This window comes from Chiloscyllium plagiosum, chromosome 23 (genome assembly GCF_004010195.1).
Source record: "Chiloscyllium plagiosum isolate BGI_BamShark_2017 chromosome 23, ASM401019v2, whole genome shotgun sequence".
NCBI classification, from domain to species: Eukaryota; Metazoa; Chordata; class Chondrichthyes; order Orectolobiformes; family Hemiscylliidae; genus Chiloscyllium; species Chiloscyllium plagiosum.
The window spans coordinates 39,986,937-40,003,801 of NC_057732.1; the positions used below are offsets into that span (position 1 = coordinate 39,986,937).

Here is a 16,865-nt window from a genome sequence, read left to right on the forward strand (position 1 = left end):
TTCCTTTCCATCTAAACCTTTAACACTCTGGCAGTCCCAGTCGATGTTTGGAAAGTTAAAATCCCCTACCATAACTACCCTATTATTCTTACAGATAGCTGAGATCTCCTTACAAGTTTGTTTCTCAATTTCTCTCTGACTATTAGGGGGGGTCTATAATACAATCCCAATAAGGTGATCATCCCTTTCTTATTTCTCAGTTCCACCCAAATAACTTCCCTGGATGTATTTCCGGGAATATCCTCCCTCAGCACAGCTGTGAATGCAAATACTTTGGTAGATTGTGATGGAGAAAACTACAGAAATAAGAAGGAATGAGGCAATGAGTTATATTCTGCGATATATTGCCTTGAAGAGTAATCATCGCAGATTCAATGATCATTTTCAAAAGTCACGTGGATAATTAACTGAAGGAGAGAGAATTCCCTTCTGGGCAATCAGGAATGGTGATGAATTTCAAAGGGCTAGCAAAGACACATTGGGCAGGTAGTTTTCCTGTGCTGCAATCTTCCATGACTGCTCTTCCTCCAACTACCACATCCCAAATCAAGTTGTATGGGGACTCTTTTCTACTCTCAGCCACTCCTTCCTAGGAAATCAGTTGTGGAAAGTCTCAATTCCCTCAATTGCCCTCTGGTCCCACATAGATGTAAGAAAGTCTTGCAGATCAACTTATCCCTTAATTAAAAAAAACCCAGTAGTTTGCTCCACTACATCGCAACATCCAGCCACTTTTTAAATGTTGCCAGGACATTTTTGTCCATTCCCAAACTAGGACAAGCATATGAAGTTGGTCTTCGAAGCTCCTTGGATGCTACCTGAACTGCTGTGCTCTTCCAGCACCACTAATCCAGAATCTGGTTTCCAGCATCTGCAGTCATTGTTTTTACCTTTTGATCCCTTTGAGCCTGCTCTGCCAGTTGTGACCTTAACTCCATACTCGTACCTACTCTTGATATTCTTTGACTCCCTTGTTATTCAAAAATGTATCTACCTCTTCCTCAGAAATATTCAATAACCCTATCTCCATCACCCACTGGGGAAGAGAGTTACAAAGCCTCATGACCATCCACTTTTACTGCTTCTGATCGCTTCTGCAAGGGCAAACAACCTTTCAGCATCCACCTATCAAGTCCCCTCAGGATTTTACATGGTTCAAAAGATCACCTCCCAATCTTCTAAACTTTAATGATACAGATGTAGTGCTGTCTGACTTTTAAGATATCCTATCCCGGGTATCAGTCGCGTGAAACTTCTCTGAACTGTTTTCAATGCATTTAATCACACAGCACCAAATGTCAGTCTCAAATGTGCCGTTTACTACTATCGACTCAAAGCGTCTTTACTCTAATTTTATTTGAATTAGTGTTGCCCTCTCTTTCCCTATTCACTTTATCTTCTCTTGCTCAACAGGTCTGTCCTATACAAAAGATTCGGGCCATCATTTGGGTTTCTTGATAGAGACAAACTATTACAGATGTTGAGTTGACAGAAGACTCTCTGATTTGAAGAGATTGTGCACAAAAATCAGCAAATGTTCATTTTAAATTTAACATGGCTGTTCCTTTTCAGTGATTTTTTTCTTAGAAAGTGGGTTTTACATTGTTCTCAGTCACTGATTCATGTGTTGAGCTACAGGCTCAATGCCATATTATCCTTTTCCTTCTTAATGAGCTTTGTCAATTCTGCTGTCACCATGTTTTAAAGTCTTAGGCAAATAGCAACTGCACACCCACTTACTGATGATGGCATTATTTAATCTGTACACTGGACCCTGAGACACTTGATTCTAAGCAGTCTGCATTAGTCAGCAGTGACCTTGAGAGGTTATTGTTGAATGTTCTGACAGAAGCAGAGATTGTAAAAAATCATTGAGAGTTGCTCACACATTTATTCTATTCCAACAGCATCAAATCCATTAACAAGACCATCTTTACTTTTTTTTGCCCTAACCAGTAGTGGTTGTGTTAAAGAACATGGACGAAAGGAGAAAAATTTAGAGAAGAAACAAAAGGAGAAACAATGAGAAAATCACTGATCGAAATTATTAACTTTTGACACTGTGCCAAACAGAACAAAATACTTCTCCCCAGAGCCAGATTTAATTTAATTGTTTGCTCAACTATAAGCACACCCAAATCCTGATAAAAAGTATTTTAAAAAAAGGTTTCATTAAGATCAAGATTTCTAAAAATATCTACTGTTTTGTCTCTATACCCTTGGCCCAATTAGTTCCATTTAAACTTCAATAGAAATAACACTGCAGAGAAAGAAGTTGGATTTGCAATAATAACACTACTCTCTCATGATAGAATTTGTCAATGTCCATATCTACTACAAACATAATTATGGATCTCTACAAAATGAGTATGGATAGAAATGAAATTTTATAAATAGATCATATGAAAATGGTTTAGCATATCGTGATTCCATGGAGTGAGAATGATTGAGGTTTAATCTATTAGAATTCTAAATCTACATCCTTTTTCTGATGTTAGCCAACATGCCTGGATACATACACCAGGAAACATCCAGACTTTGGGATTATACACCAACAGTGAGCCAGCATCTATTGAAAGATCCCTCAATGCTGGGATATGATTCCAGAGGTATGGGTTCCTTGGTGGGGTACAATTACATTAATGCTGGCTCCCCAGTGTTGATAGTTGCCTACCAGTGAATGCTTACTGGATTATAACAAATGATTGTGCTGAGTAACACTTACAGAACCTTCACTTTCCTCAAAATCCCCTCCCCTCAAAAGGTACTAGTGCTCTGCATGCAAAAGGGATCAAATTTGAAATTCACCCCATACACATGGGTCAAAATCTGTCTAAATTGTTGGGACAACAGGATTATTGAAGGTGTATTTTTAGACGTGAATTGTCAGTTACATTTCCTGTCCTAATGACCTTTACCCCTACGACCTACAGACAGACATATGCTCACAAAGTCAGAAAGACACAGACGGTGAGAGAGAGACAGAGAGAGAGAAAAAAAGACAGACAGACATAAAAGAAAGATAGGGTTTCACCTCCTGAAATATCTTATTCAGCAGACAATAAAAATCCCAACTGCTTCCTAGCTGTTATCCTGAGACCTTTTGATCAATTTTATTTTTCAAATACACACGCACACATTTCTAGTTATTGCCTAGATTAAGAGAATGCTGCTTGCGTCTCAGGGCCTGGCAGAATTGCCAATGACAGCTGTTGTTCTGCTTAGACTATTGACCGATAATGGACTGCATCAAAGCTCTTTACAACAGCTCAAGAGGCCACACGCCTCAGAGAGAGAGAGACAGCTATTTTTGGAAAGTACACTTCTTTGAGGGCAGAGGCCGGGAGGAAACATTAAGGAAAGAAAGCAAGACTCATATCTTTTTTCTTTTAAATGATGTTATGATAATGCTCAAATTACATACAGAGCTGTGAAAGGACTTGGCATCAAATTCATTCCTATGATTTGACTAGCTGTGCATCATTCACACTGATAACTAGGACAATGAGATAGGTGTCTGCCTAAACTCTGGGAAATACAGATGTGAAAAATGAAGGTAGCAAGATAATTTTGATGTCAAGGTGATTGAAAATTGGGAATATAAGAGATGCTAGAGAAATCTTGGAAAACATTTTTCCAAGAAATCTCCAAAGCTGGGACATGCTGAAGGACAAATGACAAACCCAGCATATACCATTAGAATTGTCACAGCCTTTTCATAAATAAGATTGTAACTACTGTCTGTGAGACCCTGTTGTAACATTGCACAGAACAGTTGCTGCACTTACATCAAAAAGTAATTCCCTGTGTAAAATACCTCAAGCAGTTTATACATGATATGGCACCATTTAAATGAAAACATTTCTGCTGTTAAGGATCAAAAGAATTATGAAACAAAAGCCTCACATGCTTGGTGCTGCGCGCACGCCTGAGTCATGTGGCAAGGTTAAAAATCAATACTTCAAGATGAGTCCATTTTGAGTTTTCTGATAATTTGATGTAGTTAAAAGTTTTTACAACATTTACAGCAAACATACCAGATCCTGAATCAATGAGCTTTTAACATTGTGGAATAATGAGTGCAGTCCTAAATCCAACAAATTATTTTATGCGTCTATTCTGTTGTTTTCACTGGGGCTTGCTTTTAGGGGAAAGCAGATTCTGCATGTAACTTTGTTACACCAGATCTCAGAACAGTGAGACTGAAGCTTGGTGCTAAAGATTGGGATCGGCTGTAAGAACACCCAATCTTTAAAAATACAATCAACCAATCACAACAATTCCTAGATTCCAGTTTAGTGAATGCTAATGACTCAGTCTCTGTTCTCTTCTATTTTCATCCTCTATTCCTGCAGTCAATTTCTGAAAGCATTTATCTTTACTGGACCTGCTACACTTCACTCATTAGTTATGGCTGATTAAAGAGTCAGACACGCTTGAAATGGACTGTGTGTGTTGAAATGTTGAAAGGGTTTTATGAATGAAGTTTACATCACGTTATTATTATGATACGGTCATAAAACTTTCATGACAGCTTGTAGTCATCAAATATTCATCCTAGTAATGCTTCAGGCATCAGTTCTTGATCAAAAGGTCCTGGACAGCCTGGCAAATGCAAATGACAGCCTCTGATGTTTGTGCAGCCAAATTTACAAATAAATAGCTGTCGCAAGATACAATTAAGATTTTTGAAACTCCCTCAATTCTATTTTATTTGTTCAGTTTTTTTAAAAATCTTCTATACGAGATAGATGAGTAGCAAGCAATGAGTAAATAAGCAAGAGCTTTTAACAAAGAGGAGATGCCAAACAGTTCTGAGATACTTAACAGCTTCAAGAATGTGTACCCAGAACAATGCTTGGATAATCCCTGACAGAGGAACAGCACATCAAAATTTAGAACAGGTTTCAAAAAAATATTTCTTTATGCAGAAAGTGATCAACAGTTGGAGCCAGTTTGCCAAAAAGGGTGGATTGAAGAGAAGCCACCAAACAAAACAACTGGATGGTGCTTGAAAGGAGATTTTGGTATTTTTGAATGCATTTCTCATGCCTACTCACCTTGTGATGAAAGGAGGAATTATTTGTAAATACCACAGAGGTTATTTTTAAGGTGAAATACAATGTAAGCATAAATATCCAGTGCCATAAAAGGACTTCCAATATAATTCATATATAGATCACATGGATCCCTTAATTCGATTTCACACTGCACCCATCTACTACTAGGCACCATATGGACTGCAAAGAAATAGCTCATCACATTTTTCCCAAAGGCTATTAGGAATGGGCAGTAAAGGTCAACCCAGATCCCATGAATATATATTATACAAAACTGGCAAGCAAAGCAGCTGAATCCTAATGTTAGGTTTCAGCTTCTAACCCACTTGCATATTTTCTTTCTTCACAGCCTAAAATAACAAGTCATCAAATGTCAAAATATTCACCAGATGTAAAGTGTCGTTTAGAGTTCAAAAGAAGTAACTACAAATGCAAGACTTTTCTGTGCACAGCACATCTGAGGTTCAGGTTACTGGTTTGCTGGTTGGTTTGTTTTCAGATGTTTTATCACCATGCTGGGTAACATCATCAGTGAGCCTCTGGTGAAGCGCTGGTGCTCTGTCCCACTGGCTATTTGTGTGTCTTGGTTTGTTGTATGGTGAGTGGTATCATTTCGGGTTCTGTTTCTAAGAAGTAGGTAAATGGGCTCCAAATCTATGTATTTGTTAATGGTCAGGCCAAACAAAGACACGTACGGGAATTCCTAGAGGCCTGACATTCAAACCGGAACTCCATTAATAAATGTATAGATTTGGACCCCATTTACCAACCTCTCAGAAACAGAACCGATACCACCCACTGCAACAAACCAAGACAGAGAAAGAGGAAGCAGGAAAGAACACCAGTGCTTCACCGGAAGCTCACTGATGATGTTTCCCAGCATGGTAACGAAATGTCTGAAAACATAACCCACCAGCTCAGCGAGCAAACTTATATACTGATCCACAACCTGAGCTACAAACCTTCTCCAAAATCTCAAGCATCTGAAGTTACCCAACTTGGTGAAGATGGTTCTATAGGCTCTAAGAATCTTTTATTCCTAAACAAGAAAAGCTATATTTCTTTTCACATACAGTGTCAAGTTTCAGAATACTTTACAGAACAAAAGACAACAAGGGGAAAGTGGAATGAGAGTGTGGTAAAAGAAATAGTCTTGAAGGGAATCTTGAGGGAGAAAGGATTCTGAGGAGACAAAGATTTGGAAGTAACTACAAGGTCTGGCAAGCAAGGTGTTTAAGGCTACTAATCAAGCAGAAGAGGCAGAAAACAAGATTTGGGCTGGTATATAATGGTGCACTTGGGGTAATAGGGTCAAAGGCAGGGAAGGGTGTGAAAACGAGGTGAAGCAGAGATTTTAAAGTGAATAGGTAAAAGCAACAATGAAACATCACCAGAATTTATGTGACGTATTGACATATTTCAAAACACAACCTCAGCTCAATATAAACTGTACAAAGAGTTAAGGGCAATTCTTACCATTGGCATCCTGGACACCGGTCAGTGCTCCTACAGCAGCAGCAGTCTCTCCTGACAGCACAATCTGCCCTCCGCCCTGCAGGGTGGCTTCTGCAAGTGTGGCAACGGCATGGGCAGCAGCCTCACTGCAGTAGAGAAATACAAAACATATTGGTCACCCTACAGATTTTCCAGGTACTGAGTTTTACTAGAAGAAATATCATGTGCAAACATTAAAATACACACATTTATAGATGGAATAGCACTGCACAGAAGACAACCATTTAGCCTTTTGTGCATTTGCCAGTTCTTTGAAAGAGCAAACCAATTATTTTCATTATTCCCTCTCCTGAACCACCTCTGATTCTGATTTTTTTTATCTCCATGAAGATTCTTCCATCAAACATTTATCCGAATCCATTTTGGAAGTAAGTAATGAATCTGCATCCACCATCCCTCCAGGAGGTGTCATCCAGATTATTAAAAAAAACAATTGTTGCAACTTTCCATGTTCGTTTGTCAATCATTTTAAAATCAGTCAATTTTACTCCCTCTTGCCAATAGAAAAAGTTCCTTGCAATTATTCAATCAAAACTCCCCAATTTTAAAGACCTGTATTAAATCTCTTAGCCTTCTCTCCTTCAAGGATAATAGTTTGTCTAGTCTCTCCATATGCATAAAAAAATTATTTATATATAAACAGATATACAGGTCCCAAAAGACCACGCACAAACCATTTTTATATAAGGAGTTCCCCTCCATAAAATCATAACATGGGTTTAGATCAGCATGGCCATCTGCCAGTTTGATCTCAACTTTCCAGGAAACTCACTTCATTGTCTTTCTATGGCTAATTAACATTCACTTAACTTGGTAGAAGAGTCAGTAACAAAACGATACAGATTTTTGAAAAGTATCTTCCTTTATACTGCCTTGATCCTGTGCACAGGTTCTGAAATGACCTTGGATCGTGAGTTGTCTGTCCTAACGGATAAGCGTTAGCAAATCAGCCAAACTAACAGTTTTGTTCCTCTCCTGAAGAAGCAAATTTGCCATTTGTCTGTGTCTACAATCAGCGCTTGCTACATCTTGCAGTTTAAACAGCCATGTGAAACATGCAGTAACACTCCCTTAAGCATTTACAGCAATGATCAGAAGTTAAATTCATAACCATCTTCCAAACTAAAACAGAACAGTAAAAACACGATAACATCAATTCAAACACAAGGCAATGAGCCCGTTCACTCCAACAGCAACAAGATTTCACTCTGTCCAGAAGGTAGATTGGACAAAAGTTTTTAAATTGTCTTCTTTCCTTAGTTGAGACCACAACAATCCAGTTGGTGATTAGATAATTTTGGCACCAGGTTTCCTTTAGCTGGTGTGTTGCTCCATTTCATTTCTGGGTTCTGATTCACAGCTGGCCAGCTCTGAAACTTTACTTCAGTTCAGATTCAGTTGAGAAAATAAAAAGGAAGGATAGAAGAAAGTTGCAGGGGTGGGGTGGGGGTGATGGTGGGTAAAAGGTTGGTGAGTAAAGTATCATGATTTTAAAAGATCAAATGAAATTGCTGTCTAGTACATAGTTTGAGGGGATTCCTCCATTATGTCGTCACTTGAATTCAACGTCCTTGTCAAACACTTTTTAATGTGGCACATTAAAGTCAGTACTTAGCGTAACTGAAGAGACAAATAATATTAACACTGATCACATTATACACTGCATATAACACTTTCTGGTTCCAGGTCAATCTGTTCATTGTGATCCTGCAGAACACTGCTTGAAAAATACAAATCACTACCTCCCCCTGCTGGACTTAGTGCAGCACTACCCCATAAATAGGATTTTTTAAAGAATATGGCTGCACAATTTCTCAAAATATTGCAGGTGGGGTGCGAAGAGATAAAACTCTGTGAAACTTAATTGTCACCTCCTGAAATCAATGCACTACCTGTGCAGTGCACTGGCAAACATCACAAAGTGGTCCAAACTTCTCCTCCACCCCAAATCAGAACCTCATCTAAGAGACCAATCTTCAAGATATGAACCTCAACAGCAAGGGATGGTATTGGCCATTTGAACGTGAATGGCATTACTATAGAATCTTATCCTGTCTTTGTCTTTAAACTGACTAAATGTTCCTCCAGCAGGGCTTAAAGGAAAAGGATCAGAAGGAAGTATGCTGGCAAAATTGCTCCAACTCAGTCAGGGCTGCTTATTCTAACCACAGCAGCTTTACTCCACCTTGGGGAAAAGATATTGACAAAGGAACTAGGGAAAGAGAATCATTAAATCTGCGGTAATCTGTGAAAAGGTATTGGATCAAACATAAATTGCTGAGTCTCAAAACTATCAGAGCAACAAATTGGAGTTTCCATCGCACACTGCAGACTAAATTAATAACACAGAAAATCAGATAGCTTACAGGGCCTTCTGCAAGAGCCTTATTCCAGCTGCAAGGATATTTATGCAGATGAAAACCAGTGGGGACTGAGTCTATCTGATCTGAAACCTGATGAATCTCATAGGCAGGCAGCATGCCCAGAGTTCCACATGACACCATGGAAATGTATATTCCTTGAATGCGTTAAAGCTGAAGCAGAAAAGCTGCTGAAAATTGCAAAAGCTTGTGATTCATTTAACAGAAGCTGCACAGTTTAAATTTGTGTCCAAAGGCAATCTGTTGGAAAACTCTTAAAAACCAGTTGTGTTTGTACTGTTTGTTGAATATTAGTTCTTTCAATAGGTTCCTCCAAAGGGGTCTAAGATCCCTTCCCCATTTGTATTCTGGCCATGAGCAAGAAATTATTACTCTATTTATTTATGCTTTCAGAGTGTGGAACAGATAAGACCACAGTAATGCTAAGGTCTCAATAGAGAAAATAAATATTTCTCATTTATTTTTACGTTTGTAATTTTTATTTTTAAAAAATTGATCCCAAAATGTATTCTGCATTTCCTTCCTCCATCTGCAATCAGTTGATCCTAGCCAGTACAGAAATAACAATATATGAAACAAGTGGTTAGGGTGGGGAAAAAAAGTCAGGTGGAGGTTCAGCTACCTGCTGGAGAAAGCTAATGTGTGGATGAAATCAGGCTTCCTATTTTCCCCATAAGCCTCAGTGCTTACTTGTTAAAATCTTCTGGAGTACTCTGTCCAGTTCTGGTCACCCTGTTATGGGAAAGATATTATTAAGCTAGAGAAAATTCAGAACAGATTTACCAAGATGCTGTTGGGTATGGAAAGTTTAAGTTACTAAGAAAGGCTGGATAGGCTGGGACTTTTTCCCATTGAACTGTAGGAGATTGAAAGGTGACCTTACAGAGGTTGATAAATTTTTGAAGCTCAGGTTAATGATCAGGTTGTAAGTTTGCTCACTGTGCTGTTTTCAGACGTTTCATCACCATGTTAAGCAACATCATCAGAGAGCCTGCGGTGAAGTGCTGGTGTTCTGTCCCACTTTCTATTTATGTGTCTCGGTCTCTTAGGGTGAGTGATATCATATTCTGGTTCTTTCTCTCAGGGGTTGGTAAATGGCATCCAAATCAGTGCATTTATTGATGAAGTTCCAGTTTGAATGCCAGACCTCTGGGGATTTTGGCGGGTGTCTCTGTTTAGCCTGCCCCAGGATGGAAGTAAGGTAAAAACAAGGACTGCAGATGCTGGAAACCAGAGTTTGGATTAGAGTGGTGCTGGAAAAGCACAGTAGGCCAGGCAGCATCCAAGGAGCAGGAAAATCGACGTTTCGGGCAAAAGCCCTTCATCAGGAATAGAATGATGATTTACCAACCCCTGAGAGAAAGAACCAGAAATGATATCACCCACCCTAAGAGACCGAGACACATAAATAGAAAGTGGGACAGAACACCAGCACTTCACTGCAGGCTCTCTGATGATGTTGCCTAACATGATGATGAAACGTCTGAAAACAGCACAGTGAGCAAACTTACAACCTGAACATTAACCTGAGCTACAAATCTTCTCAAAAATTTATCAACCTCTATAAGGTCACCTTTCAGGAATAGAATGATGAAGGGCTTTTGCCCGAAACGTCGATTTTCCTGCTCCTCGGATGCTGCCTGACTTGCTGTGCTTTTCCAGCACCACTCTAATCCAGATCCAGGATGGAAGTGTTGTCCCAGTTGAATTGGTGTCTTTCTTCATCTGTGTGTAAGGATACTAGTGATAGTGGGTCATGTGTTTTGGTGGCTAGTTGGTGTTTGTTTATCCTGGTGGCTAGTTTTCTGCCTGCCTGTCCAACGTAGTGTTTGTTACAGTCCTTGCAGGGTATTTTATAAATGACATGTGTTATGCTGGTTGTTGGTATGGCGTCCTTTAGGTTCATCAGTAGCTGTTTCAGTGTATTGATAGATTTGTGGGCTATCATGATGCCAAGGGGCTGGAGTAGTGTGGTAATCATCTCTGATGTATGGTAGTGTGGCAAGAGGTTTGGGAGTGTTGTGTCTACTTGTTTGGGTTTGTTATTTAAGAATCTGTGGACTATGTTTATCGGGTTCCCTGTACCAACAACCAGCAAAAGGAATGTCATTTAAAAAATACCCTGCAAGGACTGTAACAAATACTACATCGTACAGACAGGCAGAAACTAGCCACCAGGATACAGGAACACCAACTAGCCACCAAAAGACATGACCCACTATTACTAGTATCCTTACATACAGAGGAAAAAGAACACCACTTCGACTGGGACAACACATCCATCCTAGGACAGGCTAACCAGAAACACGCACGGGAATTCCTAGAGGTCTGGCATTCAAACCGGAACGCCATCAATAAGCACATTGATTTGGACCCCATTTACCAACCGCTCAGAAAAAGAACCGGAAATGATATCACCCACTCTAAGAGACCAAGACACACAAATAAAAAGCAGGACAGAACACCAGCGCTTCAACAGATCTCGCTAATGATGTTACCTAGCATGGTGACGAAACATCTGAAAACAAACCTGCCAGCTCAGTGAGCAAACTTACAACCAGAGGTTTATAAAATCATGAGGGATATAGATAGGGTTAATCATAAGTGAACTTTCACTAGGATTGAGGATTTCAAGACTAGGGGACATGGTTTTAAGGTGAGAGATTTTAAAAAAAAATTTTTTTTAAATAGATGGTTCATGTGTGGAATGAACTTCTCGTGGAAGTGGTGGATGCAGGCACAGTTATGACGTTTAAAAAACACTTAGATAAGTACCTGAATAGGAAAGGTTTAGAGAGTTATGGGCCTGGAGTGGGCAGGTGGGATCTGTTTAGCTTGGGATTATGTTTGGCATGTACTGGTCAGACCGAAGGGTTCGTTTCCATGCTGTACGACTCCATAATAGTTACTTAAATTGTTTACGTTCATGGATTTCAATCTGGGCAATGATTAAATGTACAAAGTATTTACAACACAGAAACAGTCCCAAAAGACCCACACCAGAGATTATACTCCAAATGAGTCTCTACCCACCCTACTTTATGTAGCCCCATTATTGTACCCTTCTATTCTTTTTTCCACGCTATGTTTATCTAGCTTCCCCTTAAAGAATCAATTTCTTTCAGCTCATTGTGCTCCTTGTGGTAGCAAGCCCCATGTTCTAATCACTCTCTGGATGAAGTAGTTTCTCCTCAATTCCCTACTGAATTTATTATTGACTAATTTATGTTAAGGTTGCTAGCTCTGATCTTTTACCTGAAAACACCTTCTCTATATCAACTCAATAAAACCCTTTCATGATTTTAAAGATCTTAATCTGGGAACTGTTTAGCTTTCTATTTTTGAAAGAAAAGAGCACCAAATCTAAGTTTTTCTCCACATGTTTAACTCTTAGTTCAATCTAATTCTAGTAAATCATTTTTGACATCATTGTCTTCACATCCTTTTCATAATATAGACATCAGAAATGCTCACAGAAGTCCAAATATTACCTATGCAAGGTTATCATATTTTTTTTGTTTATCAATATTATCCAACTGGAAATGAACCTGAGTGCAGTGTTTACTTTCTTAAGGCCTTTTTTGGCTTTGTATTTGTACACCCAAATCTCTTCAACTCCACTTAGCAATACTTTTCAAAATCTTCCTACTAAATGGGCCACCACATACATTTCTATATTGAATTTGTCAATTACATGAAAATGTTGTTCTGTAGCCATTTAGGACTCCCCTTGTTATTGTGGTAAAGACAGACTCAAGGCTGGAGGAGGGAAGGACATGCCTGTTTATAGGGGAAGCTTGGAGCAAGTTGGTATGGTTATTGTGGAGGTTCATGTTTGTCAAGAGCATTAGGTCTAGCAGTTGGCCAGGAGTCATGTTGTGGCTACAGAATATTGGTAAGGCCACTTAAAAAAAAAAATGTTTTTAAAGTTTCTTTACTCAGAGTAGTAAGGGTATTGCTTTGCATTGCTTTGCCTGCAATGGTAGTAGATTCGCCAACTTTAAGTACATTTAAGTCGTCATTGGACAAGCATATGGATGTACATGGAATAGTGTAGGTTAGATGGGCTTCAGATTGGTATTACTGGTCGGCGCAACATCGATGGCCGAAGGGCCTATACTGCGCTGTAATGTTCTATGTTCTATGTATTTTGACATTGTCCTCTTCCGACTAAACATACTCCCTGGTTTTAAGTCTACAAATTTTGAAGTTGTATCTTTAATTCCAGAGTCCAAATAAATTTATGTAATATTGAAACAGTAGTGGTCTCAGCACCTAGCCTTATGGAACAACAACACTTCCCACCATTTGACAATCCTATGCTCTGTGTGTGTGCAGAGGGATAGGGATAACAGAAGAACTGCGAAATAGCAGAAATAAGAAGTAGGATTTCTTTATCCCCCAAACAGGACGTGACTTCTACTTCACTTTAGAATACCCAAACTTCCCCTCTGAGCTATTTAAAAAGATCCCATCACTACACTCCCTCAGAATAACAGGGCTCTACTAACAGAAATTGGAACATTTCTATTTACAGTGAGAACTTTTAATTTTTTGCCCAAATTTTAATATGGCCCCTGATATTTTCTTTCTTGATTTTAACACTATTTATTGCTTAGAGATAGAAGAATACATGAAGTGACAAAAGGTCATTCCACTCGTTAGGTTTACCTCGTTAGGTTTACTTCTCACCACTAAGTTAAATCCACAAGTGTATACTGTGCAATTACACTGATAACTAAAGCTACAACACATGCATCAGTGTCATCACCTCAACTGGAAACCCATGGATAATTTTCCTCCTGCACTTGCAATATAATCGTTCACTTGTCCCATTTTGAGTGTCTCAGTTTCATTGCCCGTAAGTTCAAACATCTTACTTGCCTCTTTGGTTTCAGAATCAAAAATGGGAGAAGGGTCCACTACACATTTTGAAAACCCAAACCACTAAAATTGTTAGTTAAGATTGAGTGTCTATGTACCGTTCCCCCAAACTCTCACTGCTTAATCATGCTTCAGTTACCAGTTCCTAAAAAAACATACTCAGCTGGTGTTGTTTCAAGTAATGAGTTTGGAACAACACAGATTATGTGAATAACATGTTATGGCTCCTCTACAAACCACTGACTCACTAGCAGTTCACGTATCTTTGCTTTATGACAAAATTCCAAAAGAAATGTAAAGTAGGTTTTTTTTTGGAAAGCGGTGCAGGATCCACAATTTATTCTCTAATACCTCACCCAAATAGGAGTCTTCACGTGTCTACCTCTACATTTATTCAACAGGACAGGAAGAGGGATGTCACCATTAAATCAGATTATCATACATCCCTCCTTCACTTCCTTCTGTTTGGTCTTGTTGGGATACTGTATAAGAATAGTGGGTGAGATACCCTGATTTGTTTCCTCACCTGTAGTTCAGCCGCAACTTCTAAGTCTGAAGTTTATGGAATCAAATTCTAAACCAGGCTGACATTAAAGTGCAGCACTTGAGAAGCTCTACCATTCTGGAGGTGTTATTGTTCAGATGAGACATTAATCCGATGTCCAACTTGTTCTTTAAGTTGAATGGGCTGGCCGACTGTTACCTACAGGACGAGCAGCGGGCTGGTAAGGGAACGTGGAAGCTGAACACAAAGCTGTTGACCCCGGGAAATATTGAGGAGCTCAAGAGGGACTACGCAGGTTGGAGAACCGTGAAGCCCCTCTTTGAGTCCCCAGCGGACTGGTGGGAAACAGTAAAAGGGAACATCAAGAGGTTCTTCATCCTCAAAGGTGTTCAGGAGGCGAGAGAGAGACGGGGAAAACTGTCCCAGCTCCAGGAAAGTATGCAGAACCTGCTCCTGCTGCAGACGATGGGGGGGAATGTCATGGAGGACTTCAAGGAGGTGAAGGGCCAGCAAGCCTCGCTCTCTGCTTCGGAGGCCCCCAAGATAATCTTCCGGTCCAGGGTCCACTCGGTGGAGCAGGACGAGACGTGCTCATATTTCTTCTTCCAGAAGGTGCACAAAGAGAGCTCTGTGCTCAGCAGCCTGAAGGAAGAAGATGGCTCGCTAACGTCATCTCAGGCTGACGTCATGAGGATCAGTAAATCCTTCTATACCAGTCTGCATGACGCGAAGCCGACCGACAGCGCGGCCTCCCAGTCGTTCCTGTCCTGATAGGTTGAACTAGTCAGCATGCAGGCTGACGAAACAGCTTATTTTAATAAAAAAACTAATGTGGTGCAAATGAAAGAAATAGCCAGGAGCTACTTTTAATTGAGAATGTGGACTCCCAGATTGAGGAGAAAGTAGGATCATTTGAAACCTGCGAATTAGTAAGAATCATGTGTATTCTCCCACCCCAACACACAAAAATATGCAGACAGATGAAACTAATATATTGAAAACAAACTGTGGACCATTCTTGCTCATGACTTGTTGGGGTTCCTGAACCTGGCAAATATTCCAGTCGGGATACGATCGCCTACGTGCAGGACAGAGGGTTGGACACCTGTCTGATCAGCCTGGACCAGGAGAAAGCCTTTGACAGGATATCACACATGTATATGAGAGATGTTCTCTCCAAAATGGGTTTTGGGGAGGGAATCTGCAATTGGATCAGACTACTCTACACCAACATTGTCAGTGCACCCTCAATCACTGGGTGGGAATCAGATAGCTTCCCAGTCAGATCTGGAGTCAGGCAGGGCTGCCCTCTCTCTCCTGCCTTGTTTGTGTGTTGCATAGAGCCATTTGCCGAGTCCATCAGGAAGGATGCGAGCCTGAGAGGGGTGACTATTCCTGGCAGCGGGGGCCTGCAGGTTAAGGCCTTCCTGTACATGGATGATGTCGCCGTTTTCTGCTCGGATCCGCTGTCCGTGTGCAGACTCATGTGCATATGTGACCAGTTCGAACGGGCCTCGGGGGCCAAGGTAAACCAAGGCAAGAGAGAGGCCATGCTCTTCGGGAACTGGGCCGACCAATCCTCGATCCCCTTCACCGTCAGGACCGACCACCTGAAAGTGGTTCGGTGGGAGCTGGGGCGTGCACCAAGTCTTGGGAGGAGCGTATCAGCAAACTGAGGCAGAAACTGGGCAGATGGAAGCTACGGTCGCTCTCCATCGCGGGAAAAAACCTGGTCATCAGGTGTGAGGCACTGTCATTGCTATTATACGTGGCACAGGTCTGGCCTATTCCCAGAGCCTGTGCTGCTGCAGTCACCCGGGCCATCTTCCAGTTTATATGGAGGTCAAAGATGGACCGGGTCCGAAGGGACTCGCTGCACAAAGATCTGGGCAATGGGGGAAAAAATACACCCAATGCCACCCTCACCCTGATGGCCAGCTTTGTGGCTGCATCAAGCTGTGCGTGGATCCCCGGTACACAAACACCAAGTGTCACTACGTACTGGGGTTCTACCTGCCCCCGGTGTTGCGAAGGATGGGCTTGGCCTCGCTGCCGCGGAACGCTCAGAATAGTTGGACCGTTCCGTATCACCTGTCCTTCGTGGAGAAGTTTATGAAGAAAAACACCGTTGACCACAAGTCCATTAGGAAGTGGTCAGCACGTAGTGTCCTTGAGACCCTTCGGGAAAAGGAGAGGGCGGATCCTATCGAGCAGATCCCTGAACAGACTGTCAAAGCCATTTGGCAGAATGCCTCATCGCAGAACTTTCCAACAAGCACCAAGACATGGCTTGGCTGGTGGTGAGAAGGGCTCTACCTGTGAGATCCTTTATGCACGCCCGGACTCTCAGCCGCACCGCACCTGCCCTCGAAGCGGCTGCGGGGGAGAGGAGACTGTCACACACCTCCTTCTGGAATGTGCCTACGCAGAAGAAGTCTGGAGAGGAATGCAGTGGTGTTTGTCGAGGTTCGTCCCAAGCAGCGCTGTGACGCGGGACTCCGTGCTCTACGGCCTGTTCCC

General features: G+C 41.0%; 1 protein-coding gene across 9 annotated transcripts in view; it reads right to left on the bottom strand.

Annotated features, from left to right (window-relative positions):
• Window positions 1–16,865, bottom strand: part of nrf1 (nuclear respiratory factor 1) — a 77,421-nt gene that overhangs the window by 19,316 nt on the left and 41,240 nt on the right. For all 9 annotated transcript variants that reach the window (XM_043714019.1, XM_043714016.1, XM_043714017.1 and 6 more), the window contains one exon: window positions 6,537–6,661. In XM_043714019.1, the coding sequence (XP_043569954.1) occupies window positions 6,537–6,661 (125 nt within the window). The remainder of the gene's footprint in view (window positions 1–6,536; window positions 6,662–16,865) is intronic.